The sequence below is a fragment of the Centroberyx affinis genome, unplaced genomic scaffold, assembly GCF_046629955.1.
Source record: "Centroberyx affinis isolate AG114_WGS23_722 - 3 ecotype Tasmania unplaced genomic scaffold, CSIRO-AGI_Caff_v1 ptg000366l_1, whole genome shotgun sequence".
Classification (NCBI taxonomy): Eukaryota; Metazoa; Chordata; class Actinopteri; order Beryciformes; family Berycidae; genus Centroberyx; species Centroberyx affinis.
Genome location: NW_027279037.1, coordinates 9,057 through 36,921, shown reverse-complemented (window position 1 = coordinate 36,921; position 27,865 = coordinate 9,057). Strand labels below are relative to the sequence as shown.

General features: G+C 43.6%; 1 protein-coding gene across 1 annotated transcript; it reads right to left on the bottom strand.

Annotated features, from left to right (window-relative positions):
* Positions 1-1,325: 1,325 nt before the first annotated feature.
* prrc2b (proline-rich coiled-coil 2B) lies at positions 1,326-27,865 on the bottom strand. Its single transcript, XM_071515694.1, has 30 exons — positions 27,692-27,865; positions 27,290-27,467; positions 23,976-24,078; positions 22,940-23,003; positions 22,585-22,728; positions 21,326-21,639; positions 20,982-21,109; positions 20,707-20,870; positions 20,428-20,512; positions 20,066-20,237; positions 18,816-19,182; positions 18,463-18,653; positions 15,486-15,687; positions 15,170-15,374; positions 12,960-15,008; positions 11,971-12,134; positions 10,826-10,941; positions 10,568-10,709; positions 9,565-9,641; positions 9,056-9,343; positions 8,227-8,328; positions 7,873-8,062; positions 7,672-7,769; positions 7,433-7,560; positions 6,812-7,052; positions 6,429-6,596; positions 5,986-6,065; positions 5,731-5,812; positions 4,961-5,170; positions 1,326-4,458 (listed from the first exon to the last, which is right to left on the bottom strand). The coding sequence occupies exons 1-30, from the start codon at positions 27,804-27,806 to the stop codon at positions 4,291-4,293; spliced, it is 6,735 nt and encodes a 2,244-aa protein (XP_071371795.1). The 5' UTR covers positions 27,807-27,865; the 3' UTR covers positions 1,326-4,290.

Genomic DNA, 27,865 nt, shown 5'->3' with positions numbered 1-27,865 from the left:
CATTTCTAACCGGCCGCGTCGTGATTTTCCGAACAAGCCCCACCTCTCACACCACCACGACGACCATCCTTGGAAATGAGTGTATGCACGGTGTAACGAATGAACAACGGCTCTCGCATTCCGTGTAATGTTTTAGTTTAGCTGGGGGTTTTTTTTAATCTCAAACTTCGCGTGACTGTTTGTGCGCGCTCCTTTTGTGTGCCCCAGATGCTCTCAACAGCATGGATTAGTGTTTTAATTTAGATCATGTCTAACTTCACACACATCGCCGTCGCATTTTCTCCGCGTTCATCATAAACACATAATATCTCGAATCAAGTTTAAATCGCTACTTGATGAAGCTTTTAGTCTTTTATAATGACTCGCATCTTTTACTTGGGGCATGCAATGCAGTACAGGCTGCATAACTGGGCAGTTATCGTAGCTCTCAAGACTATATGGTGACGACGAAAAAAAAAGTATGAAACAAAACGTTAATTTGTTTACCTGATGTTTAAACACACAGAGCTCCGAGGTAAAAAATGGAAAGCAAATCCTCCGGTGAAATGACGCCAACTTCCCGAGGCTCCACAGTCAAGGAGAAGGAAAACTTCTTCGTCCAGACCAGACAAGTCTCTTTGTCCTGCAAAAATGCCTGGAATTTGACACTTCTGACGTCATTATAGCACCCTGTTTTTTTGTTGTTGTTTTTTTTTTTTACAGGTGCATTGTTATTAGTATCATTGAGGAAGTTACAAAGTTCTCCAGCAAAACAGAAATAGCACGTTATTGCAACGGTAAAAATCAATTTTGATTAAGATTACATAGGAGCCAAAAAAGCAACCAGTACTGCTGGCTCATTAATTCCCACTTACAAAAATTCTGAAACCACGTTGGACTCCAAACATACAGATTAACAACTCCAATATAGTATAAAAACAATAACAATTCATCAGTTTGCAAGTTTACAGGGGTGTCCTGGAAAGCCACCATTTAAGTCTACCTTTTTTTTTTTTTTTTGTACAATTTTACAATAACTGTACTGCTGAAATGCATTTTGTCTAGACCGGCAGGTGTGGTTCTGCATCACAAACGATTTCTAGATAGACATATATCAACAGCAAGCTTGCTGGACAAGGATTAAGCTTAAAGGGCCCTAAACTGGATAAAATGAATAGTCCTAGATTCTGTTTGTTTTTTAAGACAACTAACAGCTACTGGCTGGCATTTTTTGGCAGGCATCTTCATTTTGTCATTCAGCATATCCACAAACACTCTGACGCATGAATTAGTTATGGGATGCCAAAAACAATCAGGATAGACAAAGGAACAAGGACATTGTTCTTAAGTTTATTGTTTGCTTTTATGGTATAAATTTGCATATCAAAATTGCTATGCAGACCAAATGTATGTTCTCTGTTAAATTTCAATTCATTTTGAAATATAAACATGTCCCGTCTTTGTCAGTACTTGAGGATGGGGAACACATCAGAGATCCTTGTTGAGAGGGAAACACGCTTTGCACTTCTTCAAACAAAATTTGATATTCTCGAGGCACTGGCTAAGCAGCAGAATACAACATATCCAGCACTACAAAGTCAAATTATAACAAAACTTTTGATCAAACTGCATTTCCCGCCGCAGGAGTTCCTCTGCAGTAAGCCCATTTCCACCGGGGAGCTGTTTGAGTCGGCAGTGGTTAACAGGTGTCTGGGGGAAGTGCTGCTCTTTTGCTTCAAGTTGAACATTTTAACTTGAAGCACTAAAATCATAACAAAAACTCTCAGTGCTGTTGGGAAATTCCTGGTGGACACATAACCAGAAACCGCTCAACTGAACATCATGGGGTGGAATTTAAAATGTTCATCTGTAGTTCTGTTAAGGCTGTATTATAATTATTAAGCACTCTTAAAAGTGATTTCTTTCTATCAAAAACACCGCACACATCCCACAGCTCAAAACAACTCTTCCAAGACCAAAATTATTTTCCACTGATTTTGGCTTTTGCAAGCACTTGGTGCATGTTTCCAATATGACAAAGCGAGAATTCAGAATCAACAGTAGATTTAAGAAATCACAACTGCTTTATTTATTTCTTTTCTTTCAATAAGCTCTTTTTCTTTTAACAAGGAAAGGGAGAGTAATGACCAAATATCTGAAAGGATAAAGATCGGGTAGGATAAATAGACTGCCGGATCAGTTCTAGAAAGCACTGGTCCTTTGACAAAATGAAATATGCATCTTAAAAGTACAAAAAAAAAAAAGTCAGGGCAACATTTTGGTGCAGGTACAATGATGAGTAGCATCAGGATCCTCTGCAGTAAGGGGTAAGAGGCAAAAACACTCCAAGCCCAGATAAACCTATCAACAAGTGAAAGCAGCCCACTCTGAGAACATCATAGTGACATTTTTAAACATGAAATCATTTTTAGTGACACAATATCTAAAATGAAGCATGGTTTCAAGCCTCCCCTCACTGACAAAGTTTGACTGTACAGTTAAGTATGCATATACATATATACCAGTGAAACACTGTCAAAGATAAATCGGAACATTGTGTAGTGTCATGGAGCGTTATAGTAAGCAGTAACATTTAACCAGTTATGACATTGGCATAGTGAGTTTCAAAATGAGTGTCCATTACAAAAAAGAAAATAATTGATGATTCCAACAGCTTCACATTTTCAAATAGAACAAACACTTTAAAAGTCCTTCGTTGTCCACTGGAACTGCAGTGCTCACAAAAAAGCTTTAAGCAAAGATCGTATTTTAATTCAACAAGCAACGCTAAACGCCCCTCTGCTGTGACCATCAACTTCTAACAGACAAAATAGTTTGGACCCTGATTGTGATTATAGTTAGGCTGCATTTATTGCTAGTGCCACCTCAGAGACCAGAAGCTGAATAATCAAAATGGTGGTGAGAGTCTGTTTCTTCACAATTCCCCACCTTTCAGTTAAGCTGGATTTGAACGGAATTAGAGAGAAAGGTCTTTCAGGAGCCCCAAAAGAAAAAGCAAAACACACCCTAGGTCGAGGGGATGTAAAAATCATCACTTATATCACATGGTTCATCTAACAGACATTTTGATTTATTACAACCCAAACAAAGCAATAAGAAAGCAAACATTTCAATCAGCTATGTGGGGGGTCCTTTACAGTAATTATGAATGCAGCCCCTTTCCTGCCCCCCCCTCCCCCCCAAAAAAAAACTACAGAACAAGCCCAAAAATGTTGCCAGCTTGGTTGATCAAAACCCACACACTCTGTGGCAGCATATGTACACTGACTTCAGGTACAGTCTTGTTGCTAGGTTCCAGGTAGGAGTCCTGTTAAGTTTACACACGTTCAGCACGTCACATGCACACGCCGCATCAATGCCAGTGAAGTTCCGGAAGCAACATGATTTTGGTAAAATGTCCATCTTTTTGCTTCAGCTTACATACAGAAGGAGAGCGAGCAACGGAACGATAAAGCGAAGAACATAATTTTAAAGGAAAAAAATAAAAAACAGCTGACAAATATTTTCTACCAATCTAAGCAGTTTTGTCACAGTTCATGAGCTGTGTGAAGTACCCCGGAAGATGCGTCTTTAGGGTGATGCACTTCACTCTTGCCATGTTTACACGCAATGATGTCCTCAAATTTGAGTTACGGATTTCTTTCTGAATAAACAAAGTCCTTTACCAATTGGGTGGATAGGTGATGACTTGGAAAAAGTTTAAAACGCCATAATTACCAGCAAAAATGCCAATGAAAAATGACAAAAAAAACAAAAAACGTGCCCCTCTGCATTTCAGATTTGTTTAAAAACACTTAATAGACTTAGCTTCTCATGGTGACTTGTATCAAGTGTCTGCCTGGTCTTATAGGCTACAGTCCATCAAGAGGGAGTACATACAGTTTGGCAAGATGGTGTGGAGAACGAACCATCTGTCTTTGTTGGCCATTTTCCTTTTCCCCACTTTGGAGAGTGTAACACAAAAACAGAAATATGTTTTCTCTTTACCTTTATTCTCCTCTTAAAAAAGGACTAACATTAATAAATTAAAGAGGACCTTGAAGAGATCTGCTTAGAAGAGTGTTTGTGTCTATGTATATATTTATATATATTTATATATCTCTATACGTGGTGTGAAATAATAGTGTCCAGTTCTGACAGTTCAAGAGGGATAGTTCAGTTTGCCTGTCTGCATGTGTGCCCCTTGCCTTGGCGCCTTGGGGTGCAGTGGGTCGTAGAAGGCTCAGACATTGGGCAAGGGGTCATCTGTTGGCAGGCTGGGTGGCGGTGAGAGGAGTTTAAGGTCCATTGCTATGCCTTGCCCTCCTCCACTTTGACTGCCTGGGGTTTAATGGCTCCAGTGCGTGCTGGTTTGGCTTGCCCCGCGGAGGGGTGGGGCTCCTGGAGTTTGCTGGTCATGCCCCCCGACGGCACCTTGCCCTCACCCACTGCCTTGCGCACGTCCCGCATGGTTTTATTCTGCACCATAAAAAGACAGAGTTACTAAGACCTAGAGCGCTGCCCGACACAATTCAAGTCAAATTTTTTACGTTACTGCTACTATGTGGAGAGAACTCGTTAAGACATTTAAGCCAACTGGTTGCATAATCATTTTCTACAAGTGAAAGATATTATCCTAATATAGTTCTATTTAGTCTATATATACACACATCATCATCAATAACAATGGCTTTACACTATCATTAGTATGGAATTACACTATTGCAGAAAATATGTACAGCACTCAAAATGGCAGACATGTTACTAACTTATCAAGGCCGATCAGTCATGACTGACCATGGTAAATATTATTACAGTATAAATGTCATTGCAGTATATTGCAGTTCAAGACTATTCACCAGCTACAACTGTATACTTAAAGTCAATTATACATTGAACACATTCACATATTAATATGCTCAAATTAAGAAAAAGGAAATGGATTAAATGAAATTACCTATATTTACAGTGGGTGGCTCACCTTCATGCCATCCTCTGGCCCTTTGACAGGGGGCTCGGGGACCGAAGGGGGGGCGGAGTGGGGAGGCTCGCGCCCGGGATTGGGGTAAGGGGGGGAGCGGATGATGACGGTCTTGTTGACCTGCATGACTGGTCTCTGAATGGGGGTGGGGAAAGGGCCTGTGGTGGGGGGGCGCATGTGCATCACCATGCTGCCCTGAGGAGGTGGGACCTGGTCAGGGGGGAGGGGGAGGGAGGAGTTGTGGAGGTGTGTGTGGGGGGGGGGGGGGAGTCGTGAATGAGGGGGGGTGATGAAAATACAACAAATTAGCATGCCATCAAGTGTTTTCAATTAAAAATGACAGAAAATACTGGAAATAGCAACAATAGAAGGGGTTGTGGTTGAAGTATATTTTAACTTTTTGATATATTCTTCTATAAAAAAAGTTTGACATTGTGTTGATTCATAGCCAACGGGAATCATTTTGCCATTGTAAAAGCAAGAGATTGTGTAACGATGCATGAGTGTGATGACTTGACTATGAGGTTCCTATAACCTTGGTGCGGAGGGGGCACAGCAGAGTTTCAAGCCACCCGATGTCTCAGAGTGAAACACTGCAGGCTCCACTTTGCTGGACGGCCTGCGCTCTGTGCGCACGCATGAGTGCTTACTCATCCAGAAAAACAATGAAAAATGTTTACATGTCGGATACCAGCATTGTTTATCAGGGCAGTGTTTGGTAATTGTAAAATGGCAACAGTTTACATAAGTGTGTGAGCAATGTGCAATACCTGTTGAGTGTAATGTGTAGGCAGAGGACCAACAGGACCCCCAGGACCAGAGGGCTTCCCGCTGGGGCTGGCAGACCCAGGCCTGTGGAGGACAGGAGAGAAACGAACCAAGACAGTTTTACTACCCATTTCCTGCACCATGCATCACTGACCTCACTTCACCTTGAGGGAGCAAAGCCGTTTCTATGATGGAGTGTTAGCAGTATATAATACATGGTTCAGTTCTATTATTCACAGTAGTCATTTCCCCCTCACCTGTAGGATCCTCCGGATAAGCCTGGGGAATGATTGGGCTTGTCAGAGAACTGGAAGCCTTTCATTTCCATCTGTGAGCCCTGAGAATGGGGGGGGAATGAGATTGATGCATTGTCAATGCACATAACCAGTATAGCATGTAATGCCTTTATCCATTAGTAGAACAGAGCTGTTACATACAGCAGAACAAACTTGCAGCCATCTTCCAAGATAAATCATTCCCAGACACCATTCTTCATTAGCCTTATTTACACAACAAAAACAGCAGCAGACACTTTTCAAGTAATACATCATTTGTATGCAAGGCTAGCCCATTCTGCCTCCAGTTGGCATGAACCTGACAATTACCTCCTCCATGTCTACAACCACAAAAAAGGTCTATTCCCATGCCAGCACAGCGCAGCTTAACCATGGCTGGTTAAGGTTAAATCAGTGGGCCTCACCTCTCGGCTGCCAGGCATGACGGGGGGCTGAGAGCCAGGTGGCAGCATCCGGCGTGGGGCTCCCACCGACAGGTTCTGTCCCTGCTGCAGCTGGATGGACTGGGGCAGGATGAGGTGCTGCTGGGCAGAGCCATAGCGCAGCTGAGAGCCAGGCAGAGGCATGGTCACCTGGGCCAAGAGAGGGATTTAGTTTCAGTGTAGATGTAATGATGATTATAGCACCATCCCTTTAAGGTGTACATTGACTGTCTGATAATACTGTTAATGGGCTTATATGTGAAAGCTACTAAGCTTACATGTAACCCTGATACAACTCAGACAAGGATCAAGAGGACTACGGTATTATCAGCTGGCTTGAATTGTAGCCTCAGTTGTCCACTAACCTGGATGAGCTGTGAGTCCATGAGCTGGGAGGAACCCATTCCAGGCCCCTGGTTCATCTGGCTGTCATAGACCAGCGGCTGGCTGCCATTCATCGGCTGGTAGTGGGAGCCCGATTGGGGCTTGACCATATCCGAGGGCTGCATGCCTGGGAAGGGCGAGTAGGGCCCCTTGAGAGGGGCCCCACCCGACAGCACCATGGGGCTGGGCTGGGACAGGTTGGGGTGCATGTAAACCTGGGATCTGGGAAAATAAGAGGGGACAGAGTGACTGGATGTTGAGGAGACAACTTATAAATTAGCAGGACTGGGAGACCGCAACACGTCAAACAGTCTCGCACATTAAACCATTCTATCATGTCTGAGGTATTGCTTCAATTCCAGACAATCTCTTTATTACACATATTTAGCAATGTTGCTGTCCACTCTCACAAACTTAACACATTTTACAGTTCATCCATAGGTCAGTGATCTCCCAGGAGTCCATCTATCTTCACAAACAGAGCAGCTAGAGTTTGCAAGCATCACATGCTGCACATTGAAATCGACGATGTGACTAAAACAACAAACTCAGCAAAGCAATGGGACCAGTGGGAATTCCATGAAACAGCGAGGTGGTAGTACCTGAAAGGGGGGATAGAGTTGAACATCTCCTGTGACTGGGAGACAGGCAGGCCTCCCCGGAGCCCCAGCTGAGCCTGGGCCTGGAGGGAAGTGTGCAAGGAGATGGGAATCTGCTGGGCTGCGGCTGCCTGAATGGACCGAAAAATATACCATTATGACAGTTCTGGTTACAGGTTAACAAGACTGTGTGTATGTTTACGTCTGTGTGTGTGTGTGTGTGTGTGTGTGTGTGTGTGTACCTGCTGGTAGGTCTGCTGCTGGGTCATGGTGGGGGGTACCAGGCGTGGCTGACTGGGAAAGACATGGCCATCCAGATACAGAGGGGGAATGTGGTTACCTACAAATGGGGAAGGAAACAAGTTCAGTTCTGTCAAAAGACTTAATATAGCCCATAACAAACCAGTATTTATTTAAAAAAATCTACGAAGAAAGAAGTTTACCTTGCATGGACATGGAGGGCGCTACTGAGGCCACAGGCATGGGGGGCATGGAAACCCCTCCGAAAGAGCTGTAGCTGACACCGCTGGAGGAGCCCACACTGCAGGGAGGCTGGGCTCCTGAAGCACCTCCAGGTGAACCCTGCTCAGGGAGGGACTGCGAGTTCTCCCATGCCTTACGTGCCGACTCCATCTGAAGAAAGAAAAGGAAGATACAAAGTTGAGTTGCATGCTTAATCAGTCAAAATGTTGGCAGATTAGCATTTTGCCTTGATGGTCCCTCTATAGCCCTTGATTATTACTCAATTCATGTGTGTTTTAAATGGCATGGTATGTGTGGGTTTACAATTACAATACCTTGAGGGTGAGGTCAGCACTGGGGAAGGAGATGGGGTTGAGGTTTATTCCAGGCTGCAGGTGGTTGGAGCGCAACATGGGGATGCTCTGATTAAGAGCCGGCTGTTGTAAAAAAAAACAACAAAAAAAAACACCACAAAAGTTAATTATTCATCACTTGCAAATCAATATCTCTTTACATTTGTGAAGGAGACACACCTTCAAGGGACACTCATTAGGTTTCTGTTGACCAGGTTGTGATTGATGTCATACATAAAAAACAAAATTACACCATGTCTAATGGAAACCGTGGCTGTTGGAGACATGTTTTATCAACTAGAAAAAAAATATTAGTAAGTAATTAATCAATTAATCAATTAATTGAGGCTACAAATAAAGTACAGAAAAATATCTACTAGTCTATATCTCCTATAAACCTTTGTTCCATATATGCGTAAAGCTGCAAAGCAGCAAAATAATTAGTACATTGTTCCCATCACCACCATTTTATTGATCAGAATACTGGAGGCAATACGGCAGTGCAGTGTGTCATACACTATGGGCAAACCATGTCTATGTCTCTACCTCTCGGTTCCAAGAACCTTTGTATATGTCCATCATGTTTTAATGGGAGAACAAACAACATAGTTGTAAATGACAAACTGACAACATTTCTTGTTTTACAGGCATTTTCTGTCATTGAGAATTCTCAAATTTAGACAACAACAATTTCCCTTTTTGAAGACACCAATCAAAAGATAAGACAGACACTTTAATCATCCCCATGAGGAATTTCATCACTGTCTTGTTTCATTACCAAGACAACACAATCAGAGGTCTAATCACTCACATTGGTGGCAAGTGCGTCCTGAAGCTTGTTGACAGGGTTGGACACAGGCACTGGGGTTGATCCCGGCGGCAGGCTAAAATCAGAGTCCTTGGCACTGACGCCAAACTCAATTGGAGGCACAGGCAGCACAGTGTCCACATGGAGATCCACTCCATTGACTGGCGTAATGGGGCCACCCTCCAGTCGATCGACGCCTTCTGAGCCTTTGCGGTGCTTTAGAGAGCGTTCGTTACCGATGGGCCCCGGCTTGTGCTGTTCCTTGGTTTGCTCTGGGCCAGCATCAGAGTCCTGGCCAAGATGAAGAGAAGGGGATAACTTATTTAACAAAGGAAGAACCTACAATTGCAACTTCATTTGTTCTTATTCCTCAATTATCACACAAGCAGCAAGGTAAATAACGTTACTAAATTAAGCATAAGAAACAATCTCTAATTATGCAGACAAACTATGCAGATGTAGCAAAGATGCATTTAAGCTGGAGGCTCCAAAGTGTAGCTGCACTGTACTACCTCAGAGTTGGGCTCGCTCCCAGCGTATGACACCTGTTTAGTCCATGAGTCTCCCCCGGATGACTGAACAGACAGAGCTGAGGAGGATAATGAATGCCAATTAATAAATAATATGAGTGGATAATACAGACCAATATTTCAACCTTACAAGCTTCACACCGCAGTATACAAAAAAAATGGGCATCCTAAAAAAAGCTTATCTATAACAATCATTGTCACATAAATATCTGAAAATGATAGACGAATGATCACATTATCCTTCCAATACACTGTGTTGAAGCCACCGTCACCCAACACGAGCCAGAACTCTTTTGAACGTGAATTGGCTCTGTGGTGTCGGTCTCCTTCATCAAAATGCTACTATGTGCTGCACATGGGTGTAATCAGCAGTAGACTAAATGTATGTATATGTATGTTTAATTGATTGATGATTAAGTAAAAAAATAATTAAATAAATAACAAGAAAATAAATGCAGTGGTGTACTGGGTATTACTTGTACTGCTGTATTTCTATTTGCAGAGTGACATAAACCCGAATGTTATTATTGCCATAGTCAATGAAGTCGGTCTTCATTGGACACCCACTACATGATTTTAAAGGTTTTGTATTTTTTTACTGACAATATTATGCAAAGTTCTATAAAATGTTATAATATAATAGTTATAATAGAATGTGTGTGTGTGTGCGCGTGTGTGGGGGGGGGGCACAAATGTTGCCTAGAAAAACCTATATAATGTTAATAACCATATAAAAATTGAACAAAAGAATTCTCAGGAAATCGTGCATCATGCTCCTTAGAAAAATGTCACACTTGAAAATCATCACATAGAGTAAGGTATTATTACAAAGCTGTATTGTTAACTTCCAAGAAGTATGCTTTCATGGAGATTATAAGTGCGCTCACTGGCAGCTATTTAGAGCTACTACAATATATTTCTACATCACGACATCATGGACAGCACCGAGGACAAACGCTGAGGAAAAACTGCATCAGTCTCCTACCTGAGCTGTTGGTCTCCCAGATTTCAGTACCCAGGTTGTTGGAGGAAAGCGACTCCTCAGGTTGTTCCATGCTCATGCCGCCCTGCTTTTTGGCAAAGCGTGGCGGTATCTTTGATGTGATTGTCCTGTTCTTCACTGGCACCTAATACAGGCAACAACAAGGCAGCTTATCAAAACATACTTTCATATCCAACCATGTTTTCCTTCCTCAGTATGAATGAATATTGAGCAGCTGAAGTGAGCACAAGTTTAGCTTACAGCAGCTCCCTGTTCCTTCCTCCTCCTCTCATCTTCCTGCGGGCGTCTCTGCTTTTTGGACAAAGCGTCTTGGTACCCATCTGGATTTGAGACTGGACCCCCTGCATCACCCTCGACTACAAAAAGACAGGCATATGGTCAATGAAAAAATATCATAGACAGGGCGGCAATTTAACTTTTTGGGTCATCTGTCAAGGCAACTGATGAATTTCTGGAGGAAATGAAAAAACGTTTTTTTAAAACCTGTATTAACTTTGAAGTACTGAAACCGAAAGAAACATTTTCAACAACACAAGCCTTAAATATCAGGGACAGAACTCCACAACAACTAGCTGAAAAATTGGAACCAATTTCATGTTTGGCAGTCAGTTAAGTTTAAGGACAGGTGCATGCAACAACCAATTTGTGACAAAAGCTTTGTGGTGGACAAAGAATAGGATAACGAGTGTGTGCATAAAAGCCCCCTTTGGCATATCTGTGTGTGCCAGTTATATGCACAGAAAAAAAAAATAGCCTAGGTCACGCAAAAAAAAAATGGCACAACGTTTTTGGGACCAACCAACCAAGTGACTTGATGTACACATCAAGTAAATGCATATATACGAAAACATATATCACACTGCACACCAACATGTTAAATGTAAGTTTTAAGATTATTTTGCTAAAGGCTTCAAGGCCCGAGGCAAAATTATTCCAATATTTTGTGCGTAATATGACATAGGCCATTACAAAATGGATTACATTAAGTGCTGCCAAATTGGGGGCTTGGGTGGAAAAAAGTGATAATTTCACTCACCACAGAGTGCATAGCAAAAAAAGCATTGACCTAACTTCAGTCACCGCAGAATCTTCTATTTCCTTACGGAATATAATCTTGATTCTACTTTTGCTCAGTAGCCTAATGCCATCACATTATAAGCTTGTCTAGAAGGTGGTGTCTGCATTAAACACAATTCAGGATTCACATTACTGTATGGATCGGTATCAGGTGATTCTGCTGATTGATTCTGCAGAAAGGAGCACCCCGAGTGTCCAGTAATATTACATTATGAGCTATGAGTTAATTTTTAACTCAAAATTGCTCATTTCATTTACTGGTACCAACCTACACAGTATATTTATATGAATTCAAAACTTTGACTCACTTGGGTAGCTGTTGAGCTCATACTGGGACAGAGGCTCAGCCATGTCTGACTTGACAGAGCCTGGCTTCAACTCCTTGTCTAGTTTCTTTCCTGAGGGCTCACTGGGCTCCCTCTCCTCAGGCTGTTCTATGCTGTAGACTGGGCATGACTCATCTGGGCTCCTGCTGAAAACAGGAAAGGGAGGGACAAAGAGGTTCCAGTTGAGTATGCTAGGCTAGTGCATCATCATTAAACATTGAAACATACAACTTTATGTGGAGATGTGCCAAAATAACCAAATAATATATAAGAATCGTTTGGTCAGCTTAAATCTATCATCTTAGACAGATAATTGAAGTTAAAATAATAAATGGCATCAGTTAAACCAAGAAATGTTTTTGTTGATTTGGCATTTCTTATTTATTGGACAGTTGACAGTAGAGAGTGGGGATGACATGCGACAAATGTCCTAGGCCAGATTTGAACCCACACCTACATGGCATGAGACAACAGGACACCCCAAAAGGTAGCCTAACTGTTTTAAATGGTACAAGTCAAAAACTGACCTGTTCAGTATGCAAACCTCAATTCAAGACACCCAGGAACAGACCATTTATTAGGGCTATTCATTTGAAAGCCTACAGGTTAATAGCTAGGCCACTTGCTGAATGATTATGCTATATTTTATGCAAAGTGATCATTTACTTTTATACACTAAAGAAAATAATGCTAAAGAATAGTTCTCTCCATAAATAGATTTTTGCACATTCCAATTGCTATGCGAGTGTAAACAATAAGACTAGATAGTTGGTTTCTATGCAATTATAACAAGCACGCCTGAAACAACACACTTGGGCATTGTTATAATTGCCCAGCAGGTGTTGAGGATTCTTCATTCCCAGTAGCAATACATATGGGTTACGATGACCTGCAATAACCTAGGACTGAATTTCGCTCTAGGATCAAGAACTTTCTATCCATCTGTAGGTAGGCACTCCCACTCAACTCACCTCTTACAAGGAGCCCCTCCATTCTGCCAACTGTCACTCCTGTTAGAGGAAGACGTAGTGGGATTGTCGGCTGTCCGAGGCATCTTGCCCGCTTCCAGCAGTGACGGCTCTCCTTTCCTGTTCTGCCGCTCCACCAATGGTCGCTGGCTGGAGAAGCTCCTCTTGGAAAGTTCCCTCTTCTCCCCTGGTTCGCTATGGCCAGAGTCCGAGGGAATGTCACCATGTCCCTGAGGAGCCGCTCCACCACTTACACCTCGCTTCTCCCTCCAGTCGCCAAATTCGCTGTTGTCAGAGCCTGTCTCCCAGTCCTCTGCCTGAGCATGCTGGCTAGAACGTCCACCAGAGTAGTGACCACTGGGCCAGGTGTCCTCCGCACTGCCTTTGGGGCGACCAGGCCAGGGGTTGGCAAAGTCTCCTCCGTTTATGTACTCATCGCTTGTCCACTGGCCCGATCCGGGTTCACGCTCTTGACGTAGACGGCGGAATCGTGGCGGTTTGTCCTGGCGGGGCGGGCGACGCCTCCTTAGGACCTGCCTGTCGGGGTTGTCATTGTCAAAGTAGTATTCTCCTTCACGGTCCTCTGTGCCATTTTCCATGAAGGAGCCGGTTAACTTGGGGTTGTACTTGAGGGCCTCGCGTTCGACAGGGGGTCTGCGGGAATAAGCAGTCTCAGCTCCAGGACCGTAACCATTTTCTTGCATGGGACCCCCACCGCCGCTGAACTGGGGCCCGCGGCCCCTCCAGGTGGAGATATCCCTGGAGCCTCCTAAGCTTCGACTGTAGCCCCCAGTAGTGTTCAGTCTGGGAGGCAGTGTGCGGCCTCCAAAGTTCCTGCTGGCCTTGGCCTTGTCTCTGACATCATTGGCTGTTTGGTCATCTGTGTAGACCTTGTTGGACCTCCAGGAGTCTCGGTCAGCTTTCCGGACCTCTCCAGACTCTGTGTAACCTTCTCCGTTTTCAGAGCCCTTCTGGCGACGCCTCTTGGGTAGCTCCTCATACTCAGAGGCTTCACTCAAGGTCTCACTGACATTTCGCCTCCGGGGCTTCCCTCTCTGGAGGTCCTCCACCTTGACAAGGTCCCTGGGTGGCCCTCGGCCTCTCCCTGTCCTCTGGGCCCCACTGCTGTTGTTATTGTTGTTATAACCCCCCCGGAGATTGTCTCCACCTCTGCCACCCCGGCTTCCACCTCTAGAGCTAAACTCCCTAAAGCCTCGACTGCGGCCTCTGCCCGCTCCCCTGGCTCCGCCAAAGGCCTGCTCTTCATCGATGAAAATCCAGTTGTTACGCCGGGGCACCTGGGACTCCCTGCTTTCCTGGCTGTCTCTGGATGACTGGCTCTTGCCACTGTCCCAGATGCACTCCTTGGGAGAGTCCTCACTCTGGGTGCTCAGCGGCCTCTCTGGTTTGGCAGGAGCTGGTGACTGACGTTGCCTCTCTTCGGGTTGTTTCTCAACAACAGGTGAGGCCGAGCGCCTGTTGCTGACGGGCTGGTTGTCTTTCTTCAAGTCATAAACATTGGTGAGGACTTCCTTCTCCAGGCGATAAGGGACAGGCTTCTCCTCAGGCTCAGGTTTTGGCTTCTCATTTTCCTTGTCCTCCACTTTGAGAGCCTTGAGCACTGGTTTCTTGATGGGCCCAGTTCTGCGAGTCAGGGTACGCCCGCTGGCCTCAGATGGCTGGCTGACACTGCTACTTGAACTGGAACTGGGTTCGGACCATTGGCTTTGGACACTAATGGGTGCTCCATCTTTCTTCTGGCCTCCATCTCTTTTCCAATTGTCCTTGGAGCTGTCTAAGGCCTCATCGTGAGGCTCAGGGCCATCTTTCAGGTGCTTGTCTCTGGGGTCTTGTTTTGGGTAGTCACTGTCTGCGTGTTGCTGGGAGTGGTTCTGAGCAGTGGTCAGCAAGCCTTGGTCGTGGTGTTGGTGGTCTCTGTCAGGGCCTCGGCTCTGGTGATAGGCATGGTGGGAGAGGTCATCTGGGGAGTGGTCCAGGCACTCATTGGCCCTCTCTTCATAAGAGTCCTGTTGGGAGCAGGCCATCTCACTTCTGTGGAAAAAGAGGATGCGAAAGTCATGGACAATGACAAAAGCAGTTAGAAGCCAGCAAACAGGCATTATAATCAAAACCTACCCAACTACAAGAGAATACACAAATAAATATATGCTAAATTCTCAAGTTCTGACATTTTTAAACGGATAACAACTCACCTATCATCTGGCTGACCACTGTCTGAGGTCTCATGCTGCCTCTGGTAGGGTGGGGTGAAACTGCGCAAGGGGTAGCCATCTTGGTTCCACATAGGGTAAGGCTCAGTGGAAGGAGCTCTTCTTTCCTGGTGCATGTTGGGATGGCAGCCCTCGTCAGAACCGGGACTGTTCAAGTGGTCTTGATGCATCATGGGTTTCATCATTCCTGTTTAACACAATGTTCAAAGTAGAGAGCTCATCCAAGATAAAAAAACTGAAGATATTGCTTGATTTCAAATGTCCAAGAACACACTTTTTTTCTTGAATTAGCGCTCACCTGAAGAGTGGACAGCATTGGGGTAGTAGTCCACAGGAGATCGTCCTTGGGCCATGCGGGGATCCATGAAAGGCGGCATCATCATCCAGCGGGGGTCAAACCCAAGGACATGTGGGGGATAGTAGCCCCGCTGGGGGTGGCTGGAGCCGGAGGGGGGAGGGTGACCTGACTGCTGCCAGTGCTGCATCTTGTATACTTGTTCCTGAAAAAGGAATACAATGGATACACATTTAATACTGACTACATAATATTACGCACCATATATACATAACTCCACATACAAGACATGTAAAAACTGCCCTGTTCCAGTGCCTTGGGCTGCCGATCCAAAATTGGCTAATTTTCAACCATTCGGTGGTCTCAAAATCAGCCAGTCACAAGTTTATCTTATACCATTAACAAAGTATAATATTCAGGTCAATTTCCCTGTGGCTATTGGGCCAATGGTTTTTCAAAGATAGTGACCTGAACATCTGTTAGCGTATCAGTACCTCTGGATGATGCCACTGTGATAATGTGTTCTCATCTAGACAAGTCTAAATTGTAATGACGGAGTTGCTGTCATTATGATTATTACTGAGATATGGACACTACTGTTTTGGTGTACATCAAACCCTGCACATCTATCCTCCTTATGTCCCTTAAATACAGCTGCCTCCCTACAAATCATGAAATCATAAAGACTGCTCATCATGGCAGCAACACTGTTAGGCTATCAATTAGATACAATAATAGCTGAATGCATGCTTTTCATTTATGACTATTACTTTTCACCGACAAATGCCATATAAATCAGGTTTTTATGACATTTATTATGCATAATTAAGACTACATAGAATTGATGAATGAACTTTCACTTTACCCTACAATAACTCTACTCACTTGTCTGCATATGGAGGGAAATTTCTGAAAATTTTACAATGCCTAGCCTTTACCCCATCATGCCCCAACTATGGCCATCAGTCAGGTCGGTGGTCTCTTTCTTTTCCTATTCTCTGTCCTTCATCAGCTTTTCCTCCCATGTCTTTCTCTTTGGTACAGAATCGTTTCCCTGGCACGTAGCCCGCACACTTGGATCTTAAGAAACAATTGTAGCCCTAAATCTAGTCGGCTTGCCAGCTATTGTTTTTGTTTTTACACACACACAGACACACACACACTGTAGCTGTTGTGACTCACTAATGCTAAAACACCATGAACGTGCTTAAGAACGAGGCAATGTTGCTACATAGTGAAAAGCGTGTTGTTGGCATTCTGCACAGGCTACTTGATTGCAAAGAGCAGTGTTTCCCCTATAATTGTACAGGCCTGGTGGGCCGCCAGGCCAATGAGAACCCCTGCCAAGCCAAAAAAATCTTTTTTTTAACAAATTTTTTATCCTACGAAGCCGACATCCTCCAGTTCTGAGGGAAAAACGGGATTACACGCCATCCGCATCGCCGCTAAAGCACCATCTTCTCAGCTGCACCGGCCTCTCAACTCTGTGCTGGCTGAATAAAGTGACGTGACCTAGACTTGAAGTAACTCCAGTTTGGCCGGAGCTTTCATCAAAGCTGGTTTATTTTGGGAAGTGGAATTATTTTGGGGATTACTTGTGAAGATGTATTTTTGTATTCTAAAGGAACTTGCATCTATTTTATTTTTGGTCATAAGGAAATTCTGGAGTGGAATTACTTTTTTGTCGAGCTTTGGATTCTTTTCTTTAACTGTCTTGAACTAAAGAATATTCTAATACAAATGGTGGACAATATCAGACTCCTTGTGTGTGTGTGTGTGTGTGTGTGTGTGTGTGTGTGTGTGTGTGTGTGTGTGTGTGTGTGTGTGTGTGATGATTTTGTTTAAAGAATATTCATTTTGTCTATGGTTGCTGGTTTCAACGGTTCATGACATGTTTGATAATTTCATGGGTCCATTGTGGGAGGTTTTGACTCTTGACTAACTTGACTTGATTTAGCCTTAATATTGTCAGGCCTGATCCTGACTGGCACCCCGGCACCAAGGAAGATAAAGTGCAGCAATGAATCATGCACACTGTGTTCATGATGTGCTAATGTTTTGCAAAGGTCATAGGTTACACAGCTTATTTTTATGCAATAAATGCAGCTTATTAAGTCATCCTCTCCTTGTGATCACTTTGTTTTAAGTCTTGAATATACCGAGCAAACAAAAATTTTCGTCTGTTTAGGGTTTTTTCAGTGCGTACCAACAGGCCTGAAAAAAATTCTAGGGGAAACACTGAAGAGGAAAGTGTTTTACGACAATATAGTCCTTTTGTCATTTCACAAACATGAAAATATTTTTTTTTTGAGTGCTAGCCAAGTGGGTCATTAAAGTAATTAAATAAATAAATAAATAGATAATTCAATGCTCACTGGCCCAGAGTCAAATTTCTCTGCACCTGGAAAAGAGTTGTACTGGTTGCCAACTAAGTAAATGATGTCAGGTTTATACCCTGTGGCATTCTGGGTAGTGGGCACCAGTTGTTGTGGCATGAGGTTTAGGAATGCATGCCAATTAGTAGGTGCATTAAAGTTTCACGCACATCTACATGCTGTGACAAGATGGGGGATTATGGCAGGACTTAACATTAGAACAGCAGCAAAGTGGATAGAAACTTTGAATTCATACCTGAGCTAAACTTTATTTCTGAATTCTAGAATTTGCAGTTTAAAGGTTTTTTGAATCCACACTCTATAGATTGTATTAGCTGATTCTACTTACATGACATTAGCAACTGGTACTGGCTCTAAAAACCCATCACAAGCATTAACACTGGACAATTCAATCAAAGACAAACAACAGGTTACACAGCACCCTTCGTGAGGCCCATTGCCTTGTATGTGAGGTGGTTGGTGACTGTAGCCTTGAAAAACACCTGCTCCCCCTGAACTCACTTATGATTCAGCCACTAATTCGTTGAGGCATTGGGCTAGGATTAGGACATTAGGGGTTAGAAGGGGCATCAGCTGGCACTCACCTGCTGCTGGTGATGCTGTGGCTGCTTCTGAAAGCGGGGCGGGATGGGCTTGGAGGGGTGACGTCCGCTGCAGTCGCCCACGGGAGAGGAGGGCTCCTGTCCATCTTCCTCACTGCTACGGTAGGCAGAGAAGCCAGGCTCCTCGCGGTAGCTATGGCCTGGGGAGTTATCTGGGGGACACTCACTTGCATCTGGAAAAGGGAAATCATTTGAGTGAAAACTATGCTTAGTTCCTTTTTATATTTTGAATATCTTGTTAAAAGGTAAAAAAAAAAGGTCAGTGAATGTTGGGTTATAATTTGCTTTTTAACCTGCAAAATTTGGTTTATATTAATCTTTTCTGAGTATTCTACCTTTAGTGCTGTACTGCCAGTTCTCGGGCTGGGCTTTACTCTGCTCCCTGTTTGGGGACAGTGTCAATTCCCTGCCCTCTCCATCTTTCTGGCCATCTTCTGACCTCGACATCTGCCTTTCAGTCTTCCCAAACTTCTCATCCAGCTTTTTGAGTTTTTCAGCACATGCGGCCAGTCTCTCCTCACGGGCACGCCTCTCCTCCTCCTCCCGTCGCCTACGGGCCCTCTCTACAGCCTCCGACAGCTCGGGTGACACATACTTAGCCCTGGGCGGAGCCTGTGTCTGAGAAAGCCGCTGGTGTTCATCCTGGTCGTCCAGGGGCTCGCCCTGGTGGGCCACGCTTGGCCCCAAGCCTTTCTGCTGGGCCTGGAGATGGAACAGAGGTGGATCAAAGTGGAGCCAGGGGAAGGACTGTTCCTTCATGTATACCTTGGTTTTCTATTGTGAGAACACACACACAGGACTAGGAACTCAAGTGTTTTGTTTTGGTGTGCGTTTTTTAAGTGACCATTTAAACAATTTTCGACCAAGCAAGCAATTATTTTTCACTTTGACAGACCAGAAAAAATTATGTTTCAAAGTGTGTATGCTTGGATGTAGAGGTAGACATGTGGTTCTCTGCAACACACAATCCTGAGATGACAAAATAACCCTGCATCCATTTCTCTCCGACAAAAAAAACTTCAACAATGGTGCTACGATTCTTTCAATCACTGTTTTGAGGGACAGAATATGTTAAGACTACTTCTAAGTTACATCACAATGAGAAGAGAAAAGCCTAAAAGCCTTGTTTAGTGAAAATGAATGAAAAGTGTAGGCCTAAATGTCTAAGTCTATTTGTACGTTATTTTAGGGATTTGTTTGGATTGAATGCTTCACATCCACATTGTTTTGTATGAAAGCTAGTGAAGACTGAAAAAAAACTGGCATATTCTATTTGCAATATCTTTGTCACATCCTTCTCACTTGCCAGGCAGAAGTTGTCAGACACCTATCTCTATGGTTACTGCAAGGTCATCTGTCCCAATTCACAATGACATTCTCACTTGAGGGAGTGTAAAGACTCATTGCTCTTCATATGCTCTGTAGTTTTGCCTCTTCCTCTACAATCATAGAGGGATGAAACGCCTGGATGTTTTTTTTGTTATGAATCATAACCTAATGTGCTTCTCTATCATGACATAAGAAAAATAAACTCTCTAAAGAGAAGGATGCAAGTGGGAAAATGTTACAGTACTGGTGTAGTTACCTGGGTCTCTGTAGAGAGGTATCTGCCGTTGGTCTTCCTCAGGGGGTCATGGTGATGATGGTAGGAGTAACTGTCCTCAGGGCCATCCTGGGCGTAGGCCACCTCACCCGAGCTTAGGGAGGACTGGCATTCACGCTGGTTCTCTCTCTCCCTTTCCCTTTCCCATTCAGCCCTAAAAACACAGAGGCACTCTGTCAGTAACATATTTAACCACATCTAACACAAAAGGATATCTCTTCAAAATGAAACCACAAATCCCTTTATCAACACCAAAACAGAAAGAAACAGTGAGTGTTTTCACACTAACTACAGTGTGAGCTCATTGAGAGCAGAAAAGAGCCAGGAGGAGAGAGAGATCTCACCACATCTTGTTTTTTTCACTAGAATGTTCTTCCTCATCATCACTGAACTTGAGCTTCTCACTATAATCCACTTCCTCATGGAGTCCTGGAAAACCAACAAAACAGTAATGAACTGGTAGGTTAATAGCACAATTTTTTTTTTTTTTTCAGCAACTTTGATTAATCAATTAGGCACACCTGACCAATAGCACTTTTAAATACCATGCTCTAATCTTATGTGTGGCCTCTTAGTAACAGGGGGTTGCGGTCAAAAAAAAGAAGGAAAAAAAAGGTACTGACCAGCCCATCCGTCCTCACAGTCATTGTCCAGCTCATCCAGATCCTTCAGGTCGTCCGGGTTGATGATGGCCGGCCGCGGCGGTCTGTCGCCAGGCCGACGAATAGGTTGAGAAGAGAGGCGAGGGGGGGCGCGGACAAAACGGTTCTCTCTTCTCACATCACCACTACAACCACAGAGGGGAAAGAGACAAATTATCAATTGCCAGATGTCACAAGCCTCTTGGTCACACTGCTTACTTAATAGATACTTGTTCTCACATTGTGGATGAACTTACTTGACAAGCTCAGGGTTGGTATAGTTCTGTCTAAACGTGGGTCTGTTGTCAAATCGGGCTGGGGCCACCACAGTCGTGGGGGCATGGTCTGCTGTGCCTGGGGCTTCACGCGTCTCTTTGGAGCACATCTGAAAACAGAGGGACAGAAGACAGTGTGGCCAAAGCAGACATACAGACATTTAGTCAATAATAAGATTTGTGCTGCGGCCGATTATATCCAAAAGCTGACTATGTACAAGTAAAATGCATGAGTGTGTCATGATGCTTTTTTACAACGGCGCAAGTCATATGTCAGTTATTTCACCATTTGAGTGTTTGCGATATGCTAACACTACAGCACTTACAAATGCAGGCAGCATGTCGTGGTAGACAGCGGTCGAGGTGTGGTGAAGCTGGTACTGCAGGGCAGTTGGGACGGTTGTCCTACGGACGGGCTGGGCCGGTCGCAGGGAAGGCTCCTTGGGGTCCGGGACTGGTGACTGAGGTGTCACTACACTAGCAGTGGTGGTGACGGTGGCAGGGGGGGGGTGGGACGAGGTTGGAGGGGTGCCAGTCTCACCAAGGGCACTGAGCTTGCCCTCAGGATCTGCTGGCAGGCCAAGCGGCAGGGACGAGGGTTGGAGGTTCCTCCCGCCACCCTCCCTCCAACTCGTCACATCTTGCAGTTAGGAAGAAGGAAAATGTTGAAATAGGAACAGACAAATTCTGCACAGAATCAAATACTAATGTATTTGCCTGTGGATTTTCATTCCATCATGCCACGTTTAGATAAAATTCAAGATCTAAATATGGAAAAATAATGCATTGCAAACAGGATAAACTTTTTGTTCCAGTAGGGAAAAAAATGCAACCGTTCCTGAGACGAATATGCACTCTGTTAATGCTGCTAACTTTAGTCCTGCCACATGAGATTTTTTCGGCAATGTCTGAGTCTGGAAGGATTTTTGGTAGCATCTTGTTTGCGCAGGCCAGGCCTGCATTGTTGAAGTGGTGTTTAACTGAATGTTACACTTATCCTACCTCAGCAGCAGAGTCTTTTGTAAAAAAACAAGTTCATTTGAGGTTTTCTTTTCAGTTGTTTGTCCTGAACTTTGTCTCTCTCGCTGTCTGTGTGACTAGTGCATATACCCCGGCTGTTACCTTCTCATACCACTTGTCATTAAAGCTACAGAAATATTTTTCTCCAACGGTATCTTTTGCCCTGTTGCTGTCACTATGTTCACGGCTCATGTTAACCATCTTCTGCTAACGCTGCATTCCTGAGCTGTACAGGTTAGGTTATCTAGTTATATTTATTAGATTAGCTGCCTCTTCCAGTGTGGACATTTGAATGCAAAAATTGGCACACAACACTGCTGGCTGGCTGGCTCAAAATGCAACATCGCTTGTCCATCATCCAATCAGTTACTCGTAATGTATTACGTCTAGGGTTGCGTGTTTACAGCACGAGAACACACTGACTCTGTCAAAATAAAGTCATGATGAGTGTTCTGCGACAGAAATTTCTTTCAGACTGTCAAAAATCTCCCCGAATGACCAATTCCGTGAGTCTCTCGGCCAATTCCTGAGAGTTGGGAGGCAGGGGAAAGACAAAAAAACTTACTCTGGGGGCGGAGGCTTGGTCCGGGCCCATACGACGGATCGAAGGCGCTTCTTTCCTTGCCAGCCCTGTCCTGTTCCCCAGCTGCCTTCAGCGTGGGAAATTCCTCGTGAGAGAAGGGCTGAAGTCGGTTTGAGGCCCTTGAACCTGCCGTCGTCATGGAAACAAGTGGCAGGCAGAAAGAAAGATGTTAGTCTGATGCATGCAAACAGAAGAGTGTTGCTGCAGTAAGTGCCATAGACAGACAAGAGTGACAAGGATGACGGCATATCCATCCCCAATAGCAGAATGAGTATGAATGTCATTTGATTTTCAACACATCTCACTCTCCATTAATTATGAATTCAGAATGACTCACCATCTTGCTCTACTGCCTTTCCATTTAGCTGGGCCCATTGCTTTGGTCCACCTGTGTTTGTGCTCTGAGGAAATGAAGGAAATCAAGGTCACAATCATAAAGATGCATTCAGGCCACACCCACCTCGAAGAGATAGAATGAGTATTTTTCCGAGCCTGTACATTGTCTACTTTCCCTTAAGCAACTTCAGATGTATGGCATATACTAAAGGATAATTCCAGTTATTTTCAACCTAGGCCTTAGTTTCCTAGTTTTTGCCATCATGACCATTGATTGTGTGCAAAATTTAATCACGTACTTCAATATAGGGCTTTATATACCTGTCAGCAGCAGTGAGCGCTGCTCTCCAATACCTACCCACAGGGCCAATACAACCTCCAAGGCTCTAACCTTACAAACAGTCTTACAATCAACTGTACTTACGAACAGTGAGCAATATCTGCGGCAGCATTAACATTTTGTTTGTGTTTTAAATTCATAAATACAAATGATTTTGGATGTGGGCGTTCCAACAATGTGAACGCTTTCAAACCGTACCGATAAAATTCTGTGCTTCCACTTCTTCCAATATGATGTCAACACCACAGAAAGACCAGCAGCCAGCAAAGTAAACTAGTGTGTGAGCAACACCAGAAAGTATCAAATGGACTATTAAAATGGAAATGTCATACAATAATTGTTCAATCACAGATATAAGATGTGTAACTGCATTATGAATGTTCTTGCGCTGAAATGGCATGTTTTATTCGCTTTTTGGGTTCGACTATTGGAGTTTGCATTGGCCTTGTGGGTGTTTATTGAAGAGCAGCAATCCCAGCAACTGAGGGGTGTGTAAAGCTCTACAGTGAAGTGACGAAATTTTAAACAATATTTCAGCATGATGGCAAAAATAAGGAAAATAAGGCCCAGGTTGAAAATAACTAGAATTATCCTTTCCATTATTATTCCGAATTCCATTTAATTGCAACATTGGATGACCTAAAGAAATTTGCACAATGTATGCATGCAGATCAACAACAACTTCCCACATACGCACCTCCTGGCTGGCTACTGGTGAGGGCTTCTGAAGATTGGAGACAGATTTCTGTAAAGCCAGCTGCGGCTGCAACTCCGGCAGCTGTGCTATTGATGCAATAGAACTAGGGAGAGAAAGAAAAGTACCTGTCAGTTCTGCTCCTTGGGACTCTTTGGGAAATTAATCAAAGCAGACTGTATATACTATAACTTGACACAGGGCTAGAGCGCAAAAACAGTCACAAAGCTCTAGACTGACATGAAAAGACAGATTGGATCTTTGAGCAGGTCTGAACGCAGCAAGGTACATCAGGGCTCGAACAAAAGTTATTCATTTCAGCTACATTGTGACATTTGGAAAACATTATTTATGAAATATGTTTGATGCCTTTGTAGTGACCCCGTCAATATAACAAACACAAAAGCTACATATTAAAATACACATATTTTCCCTCTCCTGTTCTACATCCACCCATGTTGAAGAGGTAGTTACATCCCACTACCACTCAACTCCCATTCCATAGACAGCTTTGCAGGCTGCATCCCAACTTTGAGCTGATTCACACACTGACCTCCTAGTTTCACCTTGACATGTGTGCATGCACACAAACAAATGCTGCAACTTGGGCTCAGTGAATTATCGCACCATTTATCGTACACCACACCATTACCCCTATAAAGGGCATACAGTGAACTGTAGATATACAAGCTGTACACAACAGCAATATTCAAAACTGGACTGCATTAATCATATTATGCCTAACCACCCCTCACACCATCCCTATATTTTCTTCCATAAATTTGCAGTTATTCACGGGTTGCCAGTTTACTTAGGCGAGGGGCTCTATGACAAATGTTGTTTATGAAGAACCTGTTAAATATTCTTCATTATTCAAATAATGATGGATTTGAATGCCTATCGCTGTTGATTGTTTAAATAAATTTTTAGTTGTATGTGTATATATCAGTTTCCCATAGGCGGCGTTGAGAGTGGGGGTTAGTGACAACTTGTTATAGCCTACGCAGTTCAGCAGTGTTGCAGAGAGGATGAATAATCCTGCTCCATGCATCTGTAGACATTGCCATGCCTCATAATGGCCACTAGAGGTCAGATAGGCTAACCGTGAGGATGTGAGTGAGTGAGTGAGTTACTTAACAGGTCCATAAGTTGCTTTGCATCTTAAAACAAAAAAAACAATCAAGCAAATGATATTAATCATGTCAAATCGGTCCACTAGATGGCATGTAACTCATAATATGGGCTGCGAAGTGTGTGGTGGGTGACCAATTTGTCTAGTGGGACTCAGTCGCCCAAGAGAGCTCATATAAACCATAAAACAAAACCAGCTGTGGGGTAAAAATGAGAATTATGTTGCACAACTTGATCTTGTGGTCTACCTTGATCTTGTGGTCTACCTTGATCTTGTGGTCTACCGAGTGCCCGCAAGTAATGTTACATAAGCAGCTGTGAAACGCAGCGATTCCGAACCACATAATCTCCCCTCACCAAATACTGTGATAAGTGAGAGTAAGCTTGGGCAGCAAATAGCTAGCAAACTACAAGTAATCACACAGTGCCAATGCAGCAACATCAGCTACTTAAAAATTAATCATTGAACAATACAATGCATTTGGCAACATACACAGTAGCCTACCATATGGGGATTGTGTGGTGTAACACAGCAACAGTTAGCTAGCTAGCCCCCACACACAAATTACGCGATGGTAACGTCAGCCTTAGGACCACTAACGTTAGCTCACTCATTTAACAGACTGTCATGCTAGCTAACTTTTTGATGCCAACATGCCCTGTTATATGCCATCAAATTAATCACTAGTAGTTGCAGGTGTTGCGGGATGCTTGTCTTTCCTGTCTTTGTCTTCTGTCTCAGCATTTATAGCAGGAAGGATAATGTTTTTTTTTAAGTTTGTGCCAATTGTTTAGGTTGCTCTTCTCCTTTGTATTATTCCTGCTGGTGTCTGTACACAGTCAGCGTAGGTGGAGATATGAGGGCTTGTTTCCCTCAGAAGAAGCCAATTGCTGCCATTCATTCTTGTGCAGTATGAAAAACAAATTCCACAGACTTCCACAGACATTGCCCCAGCTAGATAATCCATCACAGTAAACATGATGCCTCAATTTGGTTTTGTCAGTTTCTGTTTTTTCATTATTTCACAGCGCCCAAATTAAGTGCTTTCATATCAATGCACACATTACGTTACGCTCTGCTTACTGTCAATCACCTGACACCCACAGTAAGAAATGGAAGTCTCCTCCAGGAAATTAATCCTTTAAAATCATGTCATGTCGCCTTACAAACCTTAATGGCTAGGGGTGTCACAATTCTCCCCACGATTCGTTTTGACTTTCGATTTTAAGGTCACGATTCGATTTTCGATTACATTTTTTTTTAGCACTGACGGCTATGCCATTGTTAGTGGGTGCCATGCCATTGCTCCGACGGCCCATTATTCCGAAAAATGTCACATTGGACCGAAAGCCCATTTGTGCGACAGCCCGTTATCCCGAATACAAACGGCCATTGCTCCGAAGGCCCATTGCTCCGAAAATACACACTCTCCCTGCAGTCACCCCTATTAATGGCACATCCATGTCTTAGTTTAAAGCGGGACAGCAGGTAATTTCAAGGTAGGTTTGACACCGTAAAGTTGGTCTTTTAAAAACAACAAAAAATGAGTTAATGTTAGAAAAGTTAATTACATATGGCATGCATTGCAAATTGGGGGTAATATAAACTAGACATAGATGCTAGTAAATGGGTTATAACTTTAACTGAACTTAAACTGAGTCGCACTTCAACAACAGCTAGCGTATTTCAGCTGTGTCAAGCCAGCTAGAGGACAGAATATGACCGGAAGTAAGGCGGGTTTACCTTCAAAATAAAAGCGTGATATAAATCTCAGGCTTAGCTGGGCACCCAAATTACATTTCATGCGAAAAACTTAAGTAGGCTATTCATTCATTTAGCGAGCTCAGTTATCTCATCTTAATCAGCCACAGACCTCAAATGAGGGTAAAGTCTCTCACTCTATTATAAGCTGATGAGTCTAGCATCAGCTAATATGCTATCGTAACATTAGCTATTATATTCCCATATGACTATCGCTAGCTTTGTAAAACAAAACATGCACTGCATCATAGGTGCAATGAATTATGGTCACTGTAGTTCACTAACTTCTCTTATAGACTTTCAGTGTGACAGCCTCATATTGTTGCTTTTTGGAAACTACAAAGGCCAGGTTTGAACACGAGCTTAGTGCATCACAGCATTAGCAGACACTGGTTTCCAACATCTCATCCATTTCCCCCCTTACCTCTTTTGATCGGGTTGTTCCTGCTTGTTTGCCCATCCTGTTCCGTCTTTGGGCACAATAATCACGTTGGGATCGTTTCCTTTGTTTTCAGACTTCAGGCTCGGCAGGTGAGCGGGTGGGGGCATGCGCCGGGCTGCGGCCACTTTGCCAAGACTCTGTAAGCCATGTCGCGGAACTACTGGGGGAAAATTGAAAGATGGGTAAAGGAGGGGGAGCGAGATTGAGGACAGAAGGAGTGGTTGATATTTTCAGACAAAATGGGGTTAAGGGGACATAGGTGATGGAAAGGAGTGGGGGGAGAAATAAGACAAACCAACACATGAATGTGTATAGAGTCATTTTAGTTGCAGTTTAGTTAGCTTGGTAAATACCAATAGAATATAAAATAAAAAGTCATCTTACCTGTAGTTTTCTGAGTTTCTATTGATTTTCCCTTGTACTTGTCAAATAGGCTGAGTGAGGAATACTTGCTTTTCCCATCCTTGGACTTGGTTATTTGCCCCAAACGATCGGACATTGCGATGTAATGTCATCGAGTATGGAAATTTTTCTTTGCGCCTCTTCCCTAGTGCCTTC

Bases quoted from the DNA above. Each gene is read 5' to 3' on its own strand.
- prrc2b (XM_071515694.1), bottom strand. From the start codon at position 27,806: ATGTCCGATCGTTTGGGGCAAATAACCAAGTCCAAGGATGGGAAAAGC. The intron at 20,238-20,427 runs GTGAGATCTCTC...CTGTGTTTTTAG, and splicing joins AGTGAAAAAAACAAGATGTG to GGCTGAATGGGAAAGGGAAA. The intron at 18,654-18,815 runs GTAGAATACTCA...TCCCTTTTCCAG, and splicing joins CTGGCAGTACAGCACTAAAG to ATGCAAGTGAGTGTCCCCCA.